The 19,675-nt window shown below is 45.6% G+C and overlaps 1 protein-coding gene across 1 annotated transcript in view; it reads left to right on the top strand.

Moving 5' to 3' along the window:
• Nucleotides 1-19,675, top strand: part of TTC21B (tetratricopeptide repeat domain 21B) — a 489,309-nt gene that overhangs the window by 355,993 nt on the left and 113,641 nt on the right. The window contains exons 21-22 of the mRNA XM_069225262.1: nt 1,767-1,877; nt 9,349-9,430. Of these exons, the coding sequence (XP_069081363.1) occupies nt 1,767-1,877; nt 9,349-9,430 (193 nt within the window). The remainder of the gene's footprint in view (nt 1-1,766; nt 1,878-9,348; nt 9,431-19,675) is intronic.

Raw genomic sequence — 19,675 nt, 5'->3', positions numbered from 1 at the left:
CAGTCAGTTTCTTTGACGTCAGTTGTGAGAAAGGAATTTACTGAGCTTCAATCTATCTGTGTAGAGCTCCATAGTGCTGTGATGTACATTCCCTTTATTCTTAATGTTGGTATATGTCTTGCTTGTCTTGGGTGTTAATTATTTTGAATCCTGAATTGTCTCTTGAGTGCCCTTCCCTCTGAGCGTTGACATTCATGTTGCCTTGTGGAGAACTTTCCTGTTTAATCCCTTGTCTCCTCTGACTTCCTAAGTGAGCTTTGGTATCTATGTTATCAATATATTCCCAACTTTGTCTGAGACCCATGGCTGAGCATACCTTGTCAGGTCGTAGTGACTCTACTTTTCCCCAATTATAGATGCTTTGCTTAATGCTAATGTAGCCTGCAGGTTTGTGAATTGGAAATAGGCCCAGAGTTCATTACAGAGTCACAGTTTTTCCTGGAAGACATTTCTAGGCAGCACAAATGGTAGTGTTCAGAAAGAGCATTGTTGTGCATGGCTTTGGGTTTAGAGGCATTAGCCTCAACATCAGTTGAAAACCTGGTTATTTTCTTTTCTGGCTCTGATGATACTTCAGCTGCACCTATGTCACTCCATAAACTCGTGTATATGGTCTTCAACAGTTGAGCAACAAAAGATGCTGCATCTATGATTAATCCCCAAAACAGATTCTTCTTTCACAGGGTGAAATACATTTTTTTTAGACACATCCCTAGGACTGCATGCCTTTTTTTCTCAACCCGGAGGCAGTGTTTGCAGTTCATTCCCAACGGCACTTATTATCCCTCATCAGACTTTTAGCCAGGGTGAGACAGAAAAACACAAAAGGGGGAAAGAAGGTGGAATAGAAAGACAGAACATTGACAAAGAAAGAAAGCAGGAATAAAAACATTCTGTAAAAGTGAGGTAATGGTGGTGGGAGAGTCTGATGGTGGATGAAGGCGGAATTGAGTTAGACTTCAGACAGGACACAGTGCAGTCCAAAGTAAGCCATTTGGGGAAGAAACGTTGTGACTGTAGAACCTTAGTATCCTGTTAATAATGCAACCTATGCCCTTGCTCACATGAAATGCTCTGTCATCCTGGAAGTATGATCTGAACTAGTGTTGTTGCACAGGTAGGCTACGCTGACCTTCCAGATCTCTTCCAATGAAGAGTCACTCTCATACCCAATTAGTTTGTATATTTCAGTGCTTAAAATCTACCCAGCACACTGCATGGATGCACAACGTTCTTTTGTGATAGTGCTTAACTGTGACATTGCTTCTCTGCGTGGGACCTTTTTACGATTCATTTGCAACTCTTGCATCCTTCCTTTATTTGGTGCCCATTGGATTTTCTCGGTTGATCATTACTATTGAAGGGTGGTGGTTAGAGGGCTCAAAATAGCTGAGCTCAGACAGCACAAGAAACTATAAAAGTAGGACACCTAAAAGTGTTCTGGAATTCCCCACCTTACCTAGGATGTGTCCCTAGGCAGCATGCTACCATAATAGAAATTAATACCCTTCCTCCCCACCACCGTCTCGAGATCCACTTTTACAGGTAACTATTGTTTTTCAGAAGTACTCCAAAGATGTGTGCCCAATTTTAAAGCCTTCCTTTATTGTGCATTGATGGTTTAGGCATTTTAATAAATATACAACAAAGCCTCGTTGCAATAAATGCACATTCCCAAGGGACAAAGTTAAAATAAAGCATCTTACAGGATTAATCTAACAATGTGTTCTTTTTTTTATATCTATTGAATTTATTTGTTGTTATAGGTAATGCTGGAACTTGCACATCTCTATCTAGCACAAGAAGATACCGAAGCCTGCCAGCATCAGTGTGCATTATTACTAAAAAATGATCAAGATAATGAAGCAGCTACTATGGTTAGTAACGTACAATATTGTAATAGTAATCAAGCTTTTAAAAAAAATCTTTCTAAGCATTTAATTTTAGACTGTTTGTTTTATGCTCATGTTTGCACCCTCTATCACACTACTCTTTGTGTGTGTATTGTATTAAAAAAAAAAAAATATATATATATATATATATATGTTCGATGGCATGTGTAGCTGCAGATACACATGCTGTGCATTATCCTGCCATCTAGTGTTCGGCTCGGAGTGTTACAAGTTGTTTTTCTTCGAAGAAGTCTTTTTGAGTCACGAGACCGAGGGAGTCCTCCCTTTCGGCTCCATTGCGCATGAATGTCGACTCCATCTTAGATTGTTTTCTTTCCGCCATCGGGTTCGGACGCGTTCCTCTTCGCTCCGTATTTCGAATCGGGAAAGTTAGCTATTTATCGGAAAATTCGACGGTATTGTTCACGCTCGTACCGGTCTTGTGTTAGTTCATCGACACCGAAAGAAGAAGAGCTCCGGCGGCCCTTCGGGGCTTCCACTCTTCAGCGGGGCCTGGTCGGCCCGACCGCGTCCATCGTCGAAACTCATGGATCGGACCCCCTTCCGTTTCTGCCCGAATTGCCACGCAAAGTATCCTTATACAGACCAACACTCGGTCTGTAATCTGTGTCTCTCACCAGAACACAGGGATGATACCTGCGAGGCCTCCGGGCATTTCGATCGAAGAAGACCCTACGCGATCGAAGAGCCAGAAGACTTCAGATGGCGTCGACACCGGCCGAACAGATCGACGTCGAGGAGGAGGAGAGATTCTCCATTCACGAATCAGACTCGTACGACTCCAAAACTGAGCAGCCGAAGGCGCAGCCGAAAACTATGAGTAAATCTGCCCCGGCCAAGACTCACTCCAAAATTATAAAGGCCAAGGGGATGCCACCGCCGACAGGCCATGGCTTAACCCAAAAACACGGTGACCAAACATCGGCACCGAAAAAGGCCTCCCAAGAGCCGAAGACATCCGACTCCGGTCGAGATACCAGCTCCGAAACAAGTCGACGTCGAGAGTTCGACACCCCCAAAGTTAAGAAGGTTTCCTCAGAGCCGAAAAAGAGCATACCGAAACCTTTGGTGTCAAAACATGCAGCCTCGGAGCCGAAAATAGGCTCCTACACAGAAGAGCACGGCCTTTCTAGCCAAATGCAGGGGCACAGATTTGAGCAGGAATTAGGTATGGGAGAGCCAGACCATACTCAAAGGAGACTGCACATCCAGAAAGAGACTGGAAAAATTCAAACTCTTCCTCCAATAAAAATAAAAAGGAAGCTAGCATTCCAGGAGGCTGAAATGCAGGCAAAAGCAAAAGTGGCAAAAGACAATACACCACCAAGGTTTTTGCCACAGCCTTCACCACTGCACTCACCACATCTGTCCCCGGTAGCAACACCCCCAATGCAGTCGCCAACACACACGGGGATGACACAAGATGACCCAGATGCATGGGACTTATATGATGCACCGGTCTCAGACAACAGTCCTGATTGCTACCCGGCAAGGCCGTCACCACCAGAGGACAGCACTGCATATATGCAGGTCTTATCAAGGGCAGCTACATTCCATAATGTAGCAGTGCATGCGGAGCCAATAGAAGATGACTTCTTATTTAATACATTGGCATCCACTCACAGCTCTTACCAAAGTTTGCTGATACTCCCAGGCATGCTAAAGCACGCCAAACAGGTGTTCCAGGACCCAGTGAAAGGCAGAGCCATAACGCCTAGGGTGGAGAAGAAATATAAACCTCCCCCAACGGACCCTGTGTTTATAACACAACAACTGACACCAGATTCAGTGGTCGTGGGAGCAGCCAGGAAGAGGGCAAACTCCCAATCGTCAGGAGACGCACTACCACCTGACAAGGAAAGTCGGAAGTTCGATGCTGCAGGCAAGCGGGTGGCAGCACAGGCAGCCAATCAATGGCGTATTGCCAATTCGCAGGCTTTATTGGCTCGCTACGACAGGGCACACTGGGACAAGATGCAACATATAATACAGCACTTGCCCAAGGAACACCAAAAGCGTGCCCAACAGGTTGTTGAGGAAGGACAAGGGATTTCCAACAACCAAATAAGGTCTGCAATGGACTCGGCAGACACAGCAGCACGGACAGTGAACACTGCGGTAACCATTCGCAGGCACGCATGGTTACGGAGCTCAGGTTTTAAACCCGAAATCCAGCAAGCTGTGCTAAATATGCCGTTCAACCAAGAACAACTGTTTGGGCCGGAGGTGGATACGGCAATCAAAAAGCTCAAAAAGGACACGGACACGGCCAAAGCCATAGGCGTGCTCTACTCCCCACAAAACAGAGGCACTTTTAGAAGCCCACAATTTAGAGGGGGGTTTCGTTCCCAAACAACAGAGCCTTCCACCTCACGAGCCAGACCTACTTATCAGGGCCAGTACCAAAGAGGTGGTTATAGAGGATCATACAGTGGTGGACAATTACCAAAACCAAGGGGGAAATTCCAAAACCCTAAAACACCTCAAGCCAAACAGTGACTTCAATGTCACAAACCCCCACCACTCAACACCAGTGGGGGGGAGACTTACCGCATACTACCACAACTGGGCAAACATAACTACGGACGCATGGGTCCTAGCCATTATCCAACATGGTTATTGCATAGAATTCATACATTTCCCACCAGATGTGCCCCCAAGAGCACACAATATGTCCAAACAACACTTAGACCTGTTACAGCTAGAAGTTCAAGCATTGTTACAAAAACAAGCAATAAAGCTAGTGCCCAAACATCAAAAAGGTACAGGTGTCTACTCCCTGCACTTCCTAATTCCAAAGAAAGACAAAACATTGAGCCCCATATTAGACCTCAGAACTCTGAATCTTTATATCAAATCAGATCACTTCCACATGGTAACACTTCAAGACGTGATTCCCTTACTCAAAAAACAGGACTACATGTCAACGTTCGATCTAAAGGATGCATATTTCCATATACCCATACATCCTTCTCACAGGAAATACTTAAGGTTTGTAATACTAGGAGTGCATTACCAATTCAAGGTGTTACCATTCGGAATAACAACAGCCCCAAGGGTATTCACAAAATGCCTTGCAGTAGTAGCCGCTCATATAAGGAGACAGCACATGGACGTATTCCCCTACTTAGACGAATGGTTAATAAAAACCAGCACTCAACAACAGTGTCTGCTTCACACGCAATACGTCATAGAAACTCTACACAACCTAGGGTTCTCTATAAATTACCAAAATCACATCTACAACCATCCCAAATACAATAATACTTGGGAGCAACACCCGACACACAAAAGGCGATTGCCACTCCAAGTCCACAAAGAGTACAAGCCTTCCAAAATATAATATTAAACATGCAACCAAACCAACCCTACCAAGTGAGGTTTGTAATGAAACTTCTAGGCATCATGTCTTCATGCATAGCCATTGTTCCAAACGCAAGACTACACATGCGGCCCTTACAACAGTGCCTAGCAACACAATGGACACAAGCACAGGGTCAGCTCCAAGATCTAGTGTTGATAGACCGCCAAACGCACTTCTCGCTCCAATGGTGGAACCCTATCAATTTAAATAATCACTAAAGGTGTGGGGTAGTAGAAACTGAGGGTAGAACTGGGTCGGTATTCCCTCAGTGAACGATGTTAGTTAAGTCGCTTTAGATTCTGAAGCGGGGTAGTCATGGTTGGAAAATGTCCAAGCGAGGGGGTGCTGTGTTCTACAGGTGGAGGGGGGAGTTCCCTTACGGACTAGGTGGTCTCACACACATAATAGTGTCTTCCTTCATCATTTGACCACCTAGCCCCACCCAAGTAAGATGATACTACTTGGGCGGACTCGACCTCTTGGTTAAAAGAACCAGAGGGAGTGCTGAAATTAGACTGACTGGATAATTACAGAGATCCAGATGGGGTGAGAAATAAAATTACCAAGCAAGTCACCAATTGTTACTGCTAGTTTTAATGAGACACTATTATGTGTGTGAGACCACCTAGTCCGTAAGGGAACTCCCCCCTCCACCTGTAGAACAACACAGCACCCCCTCGCTTGGACATTTTCCAACCATGACTACCCCGCTTCAGAATCTAAAGCGACTTAACTAACATCGTTCACTGAGGGAATACCGACCCAGTTCTACCCTCAGTTTCTACTACCCCACACCTTTAGTGATTATTTAGTTTCCTTTGGGAGGTGGTGTGGGTTAGCAACACTCCCAGTGCTCTCCTTTTGTGTATTATATATACCCTATCAATTTAAACCAAGGGCTGCATTCCAAGACCCAGTGCCTCAATACCTGATCACAACAGATGCTTCCATGATGGGGTGGGGAGCACACCTCAACCAGCACAGTATACAGGTACAATCGGACGTTAAAAAAAAACAACTGCATATAAATCATTTAGAATTGTTGGCAGTGTTTCTAGCATTGAAAGCATTTCAACCACTAATAGCCCACAAACACATTCTTGTCAAAACAGACAACATGACGACAATATATTACCTAAACAAGCAAGGAGGGACACACTCGTCACAACTGTGTCTCTTAGCACAAAAGATTTGGCACTGGGCAATTCACAATCACATTCGCCTAATAGCACAATACATCCCAGGGATTCAAAACCAATTAGCCGACAGTCTCAGTCGAGATCATCAACAGACACACGAATGGGAGATTCATCCCCAGATCTTACAAAATGACTTTCTACGTTGGGGAACACCAAAAATCGACCTATTCGCAACAAAAGAAAATGCAAAATGCCAAAACTTTGCATCCATGTACCCACACACTCTGTTCAAGGGCATTGCGCTGTGGATGAGTTGGTCAGGGATATTTGCTTACGCTTTTCCCTCTCTCCCACTCATTCCTTATCTGGTAAACAAACTGAGTCAAAACAGACTCCTTAATACTCATAGCACCAACTTGGGCTCGCCAACCGTGGTACACAACACTGCTAGACCTATCAGTAGTACCTCATGTCAAATTACCAAACAGGCCAGATCTGTTAACTCAACACAAACAACAGATCAGACACCCGAATCCAGCATCGCTCAATCTAGCAATCTGGCTCCTGAAGTCTTAGAATTTGGACACTTACACCTTACACAAGAATGTATGGGAGGTCATTAAACAAGGTAGGAAACCTACTACAAGACATTGTTATGCTAACAAATGGAAAACATTTGTTTACTACTGCCATAGTAATAAAATTCAACCACTTCATGCTGCTGCAAAAACATTGTAAGTTACTTATTACACTTACAAAAATCTAACCTAGCATTCTTTTCTATTAAAATACGTCTCACAGCAATATCTGCCTATCTGCAGATTAAACATTCAACATCACTCTTTCGAATCCCAGTCATCAAAGCATTTATGGAAGGATTAAAAAGAATCATACCCCCGAGAACACCACCAGTCCCTTTGTGGAACCTCAATATTGTATTGACACGACTCATGGAACCACCATTTGAACCCATGCATTCTAGTGAAATGCAATACTTAACTTGGAAGGTAGCCTTCCTGATAGCCAACACTTCTCTTAGAAGAGTAAGCGAAATACAAGCATTTAATATACAAGAACCTTTTATACAAATACATAAACATAAAGTGGTTGTCTGTACAAATCCAAAATTCTTACCAAAAGTTATATCACCATTCCACCTGAACCAAACAGTGGAACTTCCAGTCTTTTTTCCACAACCAGACTCAGTAGCAGAAAGAGCCTTACATACGTTAGACATCAAAAGAGCACTAATGTATTACATTGACAGAACAAAACAGTTTGGCAAAACAAAACAATTATTTGTAGCCTTTCAAAAACCTCCTGCAGGGAATCCTATATCCAAGCAAGGCATTGCTAGATGGATAGTGAAATGTATTCAAACCTGCTATATTAAAGCAAAAAGGGATCTACCTATAACACCAAAGGCACATTCCACTGGGAAAAAAGGCGCCACAATGGCTTTTTTAGGAAATATACCTATGACAGAAATTTGTAAGGCAGCCACATGGTCTACGCCTCATACCTTCACAAAACACTACGGTGTAGATGTGTTAACAGCACAACAAGCCACAGTAGGACAGGCTGTATTACGAACATTATTTCAGACAACTTCAACTCCTACAGGCTAAGCCACCACTTTTGGGGAGATTACTGCTTACTATTCTATGCACAGCATGTGTATCTGCAGCTACACATGCCATCGAACGGAAAATGTCACTTACCCAGTGTACATCTGTTCGTGGCATGAGACGCTGCAGATTCACATGCGCCCTCCCGCCTCCCCAGGAGCCTGTAGTCGTTTAAGTTTAATAAAACTTGTACGTTTGTAAATATATACTATTCTTATACACATTAGGTACATACGTACTTACTCCATTGCATGGGCACCTTTACTATATACACAACTCCTACCTCACCCTGTGCGGGGAAAACAATCTAAGATGGAGTCGATGCCCATGCGCAATGTAGCCGAAAGGGAGGAGTCCCTCGGTCTCGTGACTCGAAAAGACTTCTTAGAAGAAAAACAACTTGTAACACTCCGAGCCCAACACTAGATGGCAGGATAATGCTCATGTGCGGAATGCATGCTCTGTGTTACCATTGTTGGTTGTGGGAGTTGGCTTGGGCCATGAGAGGCTTCCAGCAGGTCATGGTGGCTCTCCCTTCATTCAACAATGCTAGTAAACAGCACATTGTACTTTATGTACTTCATATATGTTGTATGTCATGGCATTGTGTTAGGTATTTGTTTAAAACCATATTAAACCAAAATCAGCATGTGAGGGGTTAAATATATACAGAAAGGGGAAATAACACTGAAGAAGCTGAAGAAGCCTAGTCACTGGCCTAAGAGTGTCCCCTTCTATAAAACCATTGCAATACGAAATATCTGGTATTAAAGCGTTAAACATTATTTTGCTTGCATCTGTTTCACTGTACTGTGATCATAAGATAGAATTTAACCATTGCACTGTAGTAACATATGTGTGCAAGTATGTTTATTAGTACTGTTGTTCTAAATAACGTGTTATTGGGCCATAATTATTTTTCGCTGCCATGGGATACACCTCTGGTTATGGTTGAGAAGATGAGCTTGTAACAAATGATGTTTTTTGATCAGGAATTAACCTGATTTATGAATTTCAAACCAATTTGACAGATGGTGTAGGTTATCTAACTTTAGTATTAAATCTTATTGGGAATTGATTTGTAGAGGGGTTCAAAAATTATCTAGAAAAATCACCTTTTGGCATATGCATATAAACTCCTCCTGTTAATTTTTGCGCTCAAGTGTCAACAATATATTTTACACGTTTGTGCGGAGAGAGCTATATTTAATTCCCAATTGGGACATGTGTTTGGTACTAAATATGCCTTTACTACATTCTTACATGCACATGTGGTCAGTAGTAAATAGTTTTATGTTTTGCAGATGATGGCTGATCTTATGTTTAGGAAACAGGATTATGACCAGGCGGTGTTTCATTTTCAGTTGCTTCTAGAACGCAAACCAGGTACCCTTGAACATCTTGTATCATCCTCTAAGTATAATGTATTAGTATCCTTTGATTCACTGATTTTTTTAAGAGAGACCTGAGAATGTTGTTTATAAAAATGTTTAGCACAAATTGTGTGACTGAAGAGAGTACACTGACCAATGGAATGCATCTAATCCTGCTTATCTTGAAATTAAAGATTAATTCATGATTCTCATCATAACAAAGAAACAGCATATGGCACACTGTTTGTCTCATTACTGCATTCACATTAATTGTTTCCCTCAAAGTGACACCCTGACCGAATTTTACTAAGTATTGAGCAGGCCTAGACAAAAAGGCCTTAAATATTGAAACATACTAAAACATCTCAACATGGCTTGTTCCTAAGGCACACAAGACCATATAATGAATTCCATTTCGATTTCAACGATTCGCCTATCTTAGGAGGGCGGAATATTATCGTCCTCTCCTTTGTGGATGACTCATCTGCTTGCTAAAACTAGGGCTGGTTTGCAAACCGTTGTTGACCGATTTAACACGTTTTGCTTGTTGCACAGCCTTGAAATCAATGTGCTAAAAACAAAGCAGATATCTTACGGCAATAGGATGAAGGTGATGGGAACCATTCACCTGGGTCAGGAAGTGTTGTAAAGGGTTAAGGAATTTGATTATCTTTGGATCCGTTTGGCTGACTCTGGAACATGGGCCTCACATATTCTGAAATGTTTACTCTTGTTAACCCACAGACTTTCAACCATTGTTAGACTTGCAAAAAAGGCATTATAGTAACCAGTTCTTCCAATTATGGATATATACCATGTTAGAAATGCAGTCTCTAGTTGATAGTCAGATTACGCCCTGTCCAAGTAGGGACTCTCACTCTAGTCAGGGTAAGAAAGTCACACACGTAAGATAACCCGTGCTTGCCCCCTTGGTAGCGTGGCACAAGCAGTCAGGCTTATATCAAAGGCAATGTCTAAAGTATTTGCACCAACACACACAGTAATACAGTGAAAACACTACAAAATGGACACCACCCCAGTTTAGAGCAATAGGTAATATTTATCTAAATTAAACCAGGCCAAAATGACAAAAATCCAACATACACAAGTCAAGATATGAATTTTCAAAAGAATAAGAGTCTTACTCCATAGAAAACAATGGAAATGTTGATTTTACACACAGTACATAAATTGCGTACAAAATCAGCCACACGGGCAATCGTGCGTCGGAAAAGTCAGTGATGCGTTGATTCCTTACTCGCAAGTGAGACCGTGCATCGTTTCTTCTCTGGTTGGGTAGGCAATGCATTGTTTTGCTCCCCCACAAGAGAGTGATGCATCTATTTCCAGACAGGACACCTCGGACCCACGCAGGTTCACAATGACTTTGACGCCCAGCAATGATGTGTGAGAAATACGGACGCACAGTGTTGGAAAACTGTGCTGCGTGGGGTTTGCATTGTTATCAGCAACTGCAAGCCGGTTTTGCATCGTTTTTCCAGCTGTCATGCGTCGATCTCCCAGCCACGATGCAGATGGAGTGTCGATTTTAGCTGCGAAGCGGGTGGCGTGTTGTTTTTCAGCCTCATTGCAGATTGTGCGTCAAACTTTTACCCACTGTGCGTGGATTTCCGTTCTTCTGCCAACTTCACCTCTCAAAGGCCCGGGAACCACTTGGCAGGGCAGGAGTCTCAGCAGAGAGTTCAGGTGCTGGCAGATGAAGTCTTTGATGACCCTGAGACTTCAGAACAGGAGGCAAGCTCAATTCAGGCCATTGGAGATTCTTCACAGGCAGGAATATACCACAAAGTCCAGTCTTTGTCCTCTTTCAGGCAGAAGCAGCAACTGCAGACCAACTCAGCAAATCACTGTCACAAGCAAAGGGGAAGTGCGCCTCCCCCAGCTCTTCAGCTCTTCTCCTTGGCGCTGGGGTTTTGGGTCCACTACTTAAACCCCTTTCTGCCTTTTGAAGTTGCCCAACTTCAAAGAAAAATATCTATTGTTTACAGGATCCCGCCTTGCCCATGCCAGGCCCCAGACACACACCAGGGGGTCGGAGACTGCATTGTGTGAGGGCAGGTACAGCCCATTGAGGTATAAGTGACTACTCCTCCCTCTACTCCAGCCCAGATGACTCATCAGGATAGTCAGGCTACACTCCTGCTCCCTTTGTGCCACTGTCTAGAGGGGATTCACAACCAACCCAACTGCCAGTCTGACTCAGACAGGGAATAAACTAGCAGGCAGAGTGACAGAATGGTTTAACCAAGAAAATGCCCACTTTCTAAAAGTGGCATTTTCAAACAGACAACTTAAAAAACAACTTTTCCAAAGATGTATTTTTAAATTGTGAGTTGAGAGACATAAAATTCCATATTTCTTTCTGCTCCCAAAGAGAAACTGCACTAATAAGATATTTAAAGGCAGCCCCCATGTTACCCAATGAGAGAGACAGGCCTTACAACAGTGAAAAACACATTTTGCAGTATTTCACTGTTAGGACATGTAAAACACATTATTACGTGTCCTTAACACACACTGCACCTGCCCATGGGACTACATAGAGCCTAACTTAGGGGTGCCTTACATTTATAAAAAGAGAATGTTTGGGCCTGGCACCTGGGTACACTTTCCAAGTCGACTTGGCAGTTTAAAAACTGCACACAGACACTGCAGTGGCAGGTCTGAGCCATATTTACAGGGCTACTAACGTGGGTGGCACAACCAGTGCTGCATACCCACTTGTGGCATATGATTTACAGGCCCTCAGCACCTCTATTGCACTTTACTTGGGATTTACTAGTGAATCAAATATGCCAATCATGGATGAACCAGTCACCAATACAATCTGCAGTAGTAAAGTGCTCAGAGTCTTCAAGCCAACAAAAACAGCTCACAAAAAATAGGAGGAAGGAGGCAAAACTTTTGGGGATGACCCTGATGCGAAGCATGTGAATCTGAGTACTGGTATGTTTACGCTCAATTAGTAAATCCAGAAGCGATTCAAGGTGCACAACTAAATGTAGTAGTAGTTTTGAAACTTGAAGACTTTTCTGGAATCACATCCAAACTTCCTGCCTCCGCTATTAGAGGTGTGAGTTTTCATACGGGGTGTAAAAAGCAGAGCAAACATAAGATTCACAAAGTTGCAAAACAAGACAGGTCACCAAATGAGAAAATATATAATTTGGACATGGTGATCAGGCACTGGGGCTTCAGAAGGTGCATTTGATGTCATAAGTGAAGGGGCATATCCACTTTCTGGTTGATGCATATGAGAAAAAAGAGAACATTCCAGATCATCAAGTAGATGGCAGTTAAATACACAGCTTGTAACTCAAAAACTGTCTGACAATACTACTCCTACAGGTAGGTCACTACTTAGTTTGAATCCAATATTTATGATAAAGACTAATCACAGATTCCTTGCCTTAGAATATTCCCCAAGTGTCAGCCTGCATCTTGAAATTCCTGAGTAGTACCTCTGCGCAACGGTGGGTGTGTCAGTTGGCTCTGCGGTGTCCCTATTGGAATTGGAATTGAAATTGGTGTCCATATCAGCGTCACCCTGGTATGCTGACATCCGTTCCTTTTTGTTGACATGGCTCTGGAAAGCAAACCTGTTCATATTTTGGCCACCTTTTTTTATGGTTTATGTTAATTCTTTTGTGATCTTTGCTAGGGATATGTCTCCAAACGAACCCACAGACTTTAAACAGTGTGAAGAAAGTTACCAACACTGATCCACACTTGGTTTGCCTGTGGTGCCCAGGGTTGAGCCGTGACCCCAGAGGCCTGCTCTGACTGCAAGTCCATGACTCCAAAGGCAAATTACAAGTGGTTGTTGATGCACGTGGCAGCTCGGCAAAAGAAGGCTCAGCACACTCCATTGGGAGATTTGGAGGCCATTGTTATTCCAGTCTCCAAACTGGCGCGGCCTGACGTCGATACCAGAGCCATCAAGGCCTTACCTTCCCCTTGACTTACTGCCCCTAGATCAAGCCTACCTTCCTGAAGGGGGAGATGAGGAGGAAGGGTTTGGTCTACTAGAGAAGGACCCTGAGTCAGCAGGAAACTGGTGAGCTGGATGATGCCAGTGGCCTGGACATCTCTCTGGGCTCTGTCAATCTTTCCCCTCCAGGCTGTGTGTCAGAGGGAGGCGCATTCCATGACCCTGAGCTGTCTGCTGTCGAGGCAGTGGCATAATGAAAATTGAGGGGGCTCTCTTGCAAAGTACATAGAGGGGCCCCTTCCACACTCGGGAGCTCTCAGGCCATGCTAGTGTTGGGGGGGGGGCCCTGTGGAGCTTGTGCACCCCATCCCCCACACCGCAGGGAATGCAGGGGCGTATGTTACACCACTGTATAAGGTCAAGATTAACATGTTGATGAAAGTGCTTCACCTTGGTGCTGGTTTGGCTGAACTGTAGCTCCCATTTAACAAGTACCTCATCAGTGTTCTCCTAGGGATCTGGTCTAAACCTTGCACAGGTGCTCCTGTGCATGGCATGATTTCCTGATGCCATCACACTGCCCCAGGAGACTCATCCTTCCTCTCCCAGTACCCTTCACCAGAGAGCCAGGTTGTGCAGGCCTCAGTGTCAGAAGTCAACCCAAATGCATTCCCTTCCACCCCACTGTACCGTGGATCCAAGAAGCTGGACAGCTTGGGGGAAACGCTTTTGCTCTTCCACCAGCCTAGCCTTCCATGTGCCTTTTTGGCTGAGACTCTGTTGCACAGTTTATATCCATGCTTCCTGAGGAGTGCGGAACTATCATCAGCTAGGCATTAATGGATGGTCAGGATGCAGTGGAGTTCACCATTAGGTGTGGGCTGGATCCCATGGACTCCCTAGGCAGAGCCATAGCTTCTACGGTTGTGCTGCATTGCCACGTCTGGTTGCAGTCCACTGGGTATTTCCAAGCATCTCTGATTGACATGCCCTCTGATGTCTTCCGCCTATTTGGCAAAAAAGCTGACACAGCACTAAAGCACTTCTGGGAGAGCTGGGCCATAGTCAGATCTCTCAGGCTTTCTTTGTTTGCACCTTTCCAGCAGCAGTCGTTTCACCCCTGCCGCGGCTGGGGCACTTATGAGCATCTGCCATATCAAGCATAACTGCCTGAGCAGCAGCCTGCTCAGTCCTTTTGTGGGTGAGGTTGCTGATCCCAAAGAGAGCACAGGAGCTAGACCCAGCAAGCTGTACACTCCCCCGTCATTCTGGCTGGTGCAGCCTTTAAGTCTCCTAAGTGCAAACTCCATCCAGATCAACCACCTCATTGACTGCAGGATCAACCGCCACTTGCCCCAATGGTCTGCAAAAAGTTCAGACAAGTGGATGCTTCAAATTGTGTAAATGGGGTATGCCCTCCCATTTGTGGAAACACCTCCGCCTTTGCCAAGAATGGCTGATGGAGGACCATCTCTCCTTTCTCTGTCAAGATGTACAAGTCCTTCTGGCCAAAGTAGCCATTCAAAAGGTGCCTGCACCAGAAGTAGGGCATGGTTGTTATTCCCACTTTATCTGGTGCCCAGAAAAGACGGAGGCCTCCGTCTTATCCTAAATCTGCACCCTCCCATCTACTTTAGTGAAAAAAGAGTAACTCAGAATGTACACATTGGCTCAGGTTCTGTCTGAGCTGGACACTTGAGACTGGATGGTGTTATTGAACCTGCAGGACGCATATTTCCACGTTCCCCTTCAGCCGGGCCACAGGGGTTACCTGTGTTTCCCGGTGGGCCATGAACATTTTTAGTTTGCTGTGCTTCCTTTCGGCCTTACCAATTTCCCTATGGTGTTTACAAAAGTGATGGGGGAAATTGAGGGTTCCAGTCATCCCCTTCGTTGATGATTAGCTGCTGAAGGCAGGCTCATCACAGGCAGTCATCATCCACCGCCAGACTATGGCAGACCTCTTGCGTTTGCTGGGGTTCATTATCAATGTGCCAATGTCATATCTGAGCCCTTCTCAGATACCCTTTTCTTCTGAGCCATTCTGTACAGAGTGCATTCCCGCGCCTGTCCTCTGGAGTGGCGAATTGAGGATATTCAGGAGATGATTTCAACACTTCATCCTCTATGCTGGATTTCAGTGAGACTGACTCTAAGGTTGCTGGGCTTCATGGCCTCCTGCATCTTACTAGTGAACTATGCTCCTGCTAGTGAACTATGCTTGATGGCACATGCAGGATCTGTACTGGGACATAAAGTCACAGCATGCACAGCATTCATTACATTTATCCAAGATGCTCCAGTTATCAGAGGGAACCGCACAAGATCTGCAGTTCCTGAAGACGACCTGCAACTGGTCCAGCAGCAGACCCCTCTCTCTTTCCCACCTGCAGCTGACAGTGCTGAAGGCTGCATCGCTTCTGGGTTGGGGCAGCCACCTGGGAGAGCTGGCGATCAGAGGACTCTGGTGTCCAGAGAAATCCAAACTCCACATTAACCTTCTGGTGATGAGAGCGATTTGCTTGGCATTGAAAGCCTTCCTCCCATCCATCAAATGAAGCTTGGTTCAGATGTTCACAACACTACTGCCATGTGGAACTGCAACAAACAGGGCAGGGTGGGGTTGTGGACCCTGTGCCAGGAGCCAGGCACCTCTGGAGTTGGCTGGAGCACCAGGCCATCTTCCTGATCATGCGGCACCTGGCGGTCTCACTGAACACCAAGGTGGAAAAACTCATCTCTCAATGAGTTGGGGAATCACAAAAGATGGCTATATACAGAGGTGATGCAAGGTATTTTCTGCATAATGGGAGAACATTAGCTTGACTTGTTCGCCTCCACCAAGAACACGCAATATCAACACTTCTGCGCATTGGCATTTCCAAAGCGGTTCTTGCTCAGAGATGCGTTCTGCCTCAAGTGAAATTCAGGACTCATGTAAGCCTTTCTGCCAATGCCACTCCTGCCCCAAGTTCTCAAGAAGCCATTCTTGTGGCTCTGGATTGGGCACAGAGGGTTTGAGATCCCGATCTCAAGAGCATTGAACCTCCAGTCAGGCTGCCTCTTTGGGAGGATCTCCTGCCGCAGCAACAGGGCAGGGTCCTGTACCTGAATCCACGCACTCTCCACCTTCCAGCATGGAGATTGAGTGGGGACTGTTGAGAGTTTTTGATCTTCTTCCTGAAGTATGTGATGTCATCTTGGCAGCCTGGCACCCCTCCACTAAGATCGTATACGCCTGCCATTAGGATAAGTTTGTGGCTTGGTGTTCCTCGTGCCAGTTGGATCGCCTTTCTGCAGCATTGCAGAAGGTGTGGCTGTTTCCTTTCTGCAGCCTGGCAATGCCTTGGCTTGGGCACTGTTAAGGGTTACTTGGCAACCAATTTGGCTTCCCTGCGGCTGCCAGATCAACCGTCCCTGTTCAAGTCGTCTGTTGTGACTCATTTTCTGAAAAATGTGAAACACTTGTTACCTCTTACCCTACCCCTTTTGTGATGCCCTAGTAGAAACTCACTTTGATCCTCCTTTTTCTCCTGTGTTTCAAACCCCTACACAGCAGCTTTCTACGGCTCTTGACTTTCAAAAAGTTGTTTCTGGTGGGCATTACATCGGGCAGAAGAGTCAGTAAGCTTCAAGCTCTTTCAGTTCACCCTCCGTACACTAGCTATTTCCTTGACAAACTGGATCTTCAGACACATGCCTATTGTGTAACAAAGGTTGTCACCCATTTCATGTCAGCCAGTTCATCACTCTGACTACTATATTCTTTACACCTCATCCTTCCCGAGGATGAGGAGGAGAGACTCAATCCCCTGGACCTGAATAGATCTTTCTTGTCCTACATTGATTGCACCAAGGACCATCGGCTGGACCATCAGTTCTTCACTGGGTTCACTTGAACGAAAAAGGGCAAGGCTGTACAGCCTCCTGAAGGTTTGTGGGTCCATTGCACCAGGGCCAAGGCTGCTGCTACTGCGTTGGCATTCAGGGTACCTGTCTGAACATCTACCAAACTTCTACCTGGGTGACCCTCCACATATTCACATAGCACTAATGCTTCGACAGTCAGGTCCATCAAGATAGACATTTTGCTTGCTTGGTCCTCCAGAATTTTTTGGTTTGAGCCAGTTTGCAGACCTTCTTTTGGGGAGGTATTGCTTGACTATCTGCTCTAAGCTGAGGAATCTTCTGTTATAAGTCTCTATCAGAAGAACAAGTTACTTACCTTTGGTAACACTTTATGTGATAGAGGCTCTCTCTAACCACAGGGGCGGCTCCTCCGTTAGGGCGGAGGAACTCCCCGCCCGCTGCCAGCAGCGGTTGCTGCAAAATCTTTAAAAGAAAACCATAATAACCCTAGTTTATTATGGTTTTGTTTTAAAGGGGCGGGCCACAGGGGTGACTAGCAGTGAGGGGGAGTGCACAGCACTCCCTTGTCACTGCGCATGTATGCTTGGCCGGCTGTCTCAGGCCGGCTAAACACACGTGTGCAATAGGCTCTCTCCAGCCCTGCAACATAGTTGCTGGGCTGGAGGGAGCCTGCACAGGCTCCCAGTCTGCCTGGGAGTGCACTGGCTGGGTGGGAAGAGCGTTGTGAGAAGCTGGCCTGGCTTGTAGTGGGCACACCGTATACCAGGTCCAGTGATTCACCTTAGTGAAATGTAGGCAGTGTCTAGCAGCTTAGGCTGTCTAGAGATAGCTGTAGCAGAGCAGCCAAGGCTGAACTAGGAGACATGCAAAGTTCTTGCAATACCACTATAGTCACACAGTACCGATACACACGAAAGACAATACTCAGTGTTACCAAAAATAAAGGTACTTTATTTTAGTGACACGAGGCCAAAAATATCTTTGAGACAATACCCCTTCTGGAGGTAAGTATTATACACAATATATACACTAGGAACCAAAATCAGGTAAGTAAACAGTCATAAAATAGTGAAAACAGTGAAAAACACAATAGGTTGCAATGGGCGTAGGGGCAACACAAACCATATACTAAAATAGTGGAATGAGAATGTCAGTTTCCCTCCGTAGGCAGGTGAAGTGTGTAGGGGGCGCTGGGAGTGTGAGAAAACGCCAAAGGTAAGTACATTACCCCACCCCAGAGCCCATGAAAGCAGGAGTAAAGTACAGTAAGTTTCCTGAGAACACAATAGAAGTCGTGGTAAAGAGTTATGCAAAAACCGAGCAAGACTGCAAGAAACCAGCAATGGATTCCTGGACCTGAAGACCTGTGGAGAGAGGAGACCATGTCCAGAAGTCGATGAAGAGTCCAGGAAGAACAGGAGCCCCTGCTCACCTGGATGAAGGTGCAAATGTGGATTCTCTGGTTGGAAGAAGTCAGGAATGCACCAAAGAAGACAGCTGCAGGTTCCTGATTGGTGCAAGAGATGTCCCACGCTGTTGTTGGATGCAGGCTGGTTTTCGTCGTTGGATTCCACCATTGAATTCCACCAACAAGCCTTGGCTCACGCAAATGTCGTGTTTGGCAGGAAAAGGTGCTACCTGGGCCCAGGAGGGACCTGGGTGTCTCAACTCGGACCGAGGAGACAGAGGGGGCTCTCAGCACTTTAGAGAGCCCTCAGGTGACCAGGCAGCACCCACAGGAGTCTCAGAACACGGGGACAAAGGAGTTGCAAAATGCGGTCGTCGCATTACTACACAAAAGGGACCCACGCCGCCTGAGAACAACTTAGGGAGCTGAGCGTCACAGGATAGAGTGCTGGGCCTGGGCTACGCTGTGCACAAAGGATTTCTGGAAGAAGTGCACAGAAGCCCAAGGAACTGCAGAACACGCTGTGCACAGGGCATTGTCTGGCACAGGGAGACAAGCCCTTAACTCCACCAAATTTGGACAGCTGGACCTTTGGACAGTCAGGATCACTTCGGTCCACCACCTGTGTTCCAGGGATCATGCTCGTCGACAGGAGAGGAGTCCCAGAGTACTGGTTGTCATTGCAGAGAGGTGCCTCCTGAAGTAAGGAAGCGACTCAGTCAGTCCACTGGAGATTCATTCGGTCCTTCTGGTGCACAATGAAGACAGGCAGTCCTCAGAACATGCACAACCTGGAAACTGTTGCAGTTGCTGGCTGGAGCTGAAGTTGCAGGGTCACAGTAGCCTTCTTGGATACTTTGTTGCAGTTACAGCGTTCCTGGAGCAGTCTGCGGTTGATCCGACAGTCAGAAGCTGAAGCAAAGGATGCAGAGGAGTCCTGGTGGAGTCTTGCACACCGAATCTGAGGAAACACCCAGAGGAGAGGGCCTAAACAGCCCTGAGAGGGGGATTGGCTACCTAACCAGGTA

This window comes from Pleurodeles waltl, chromosome 3_1, assembly GCF_031143425.1.
Source record: "Pleurodeles waltl isolate 20211129_DDA chromosome 3_1, aPleWal1.hap1.20221129, whole genome shotgun sequence".
Taxonomy (NCBI): domain Eukaryota; kingdom Metazoa; phylum Chordata; class Amphibia; order Caudata; family Salamandridae; genus Pleurodeles; species Pleurodeles waltl.
This window is presented reverse-complemented; position numbering and strand designations above follow the sequence as displayed.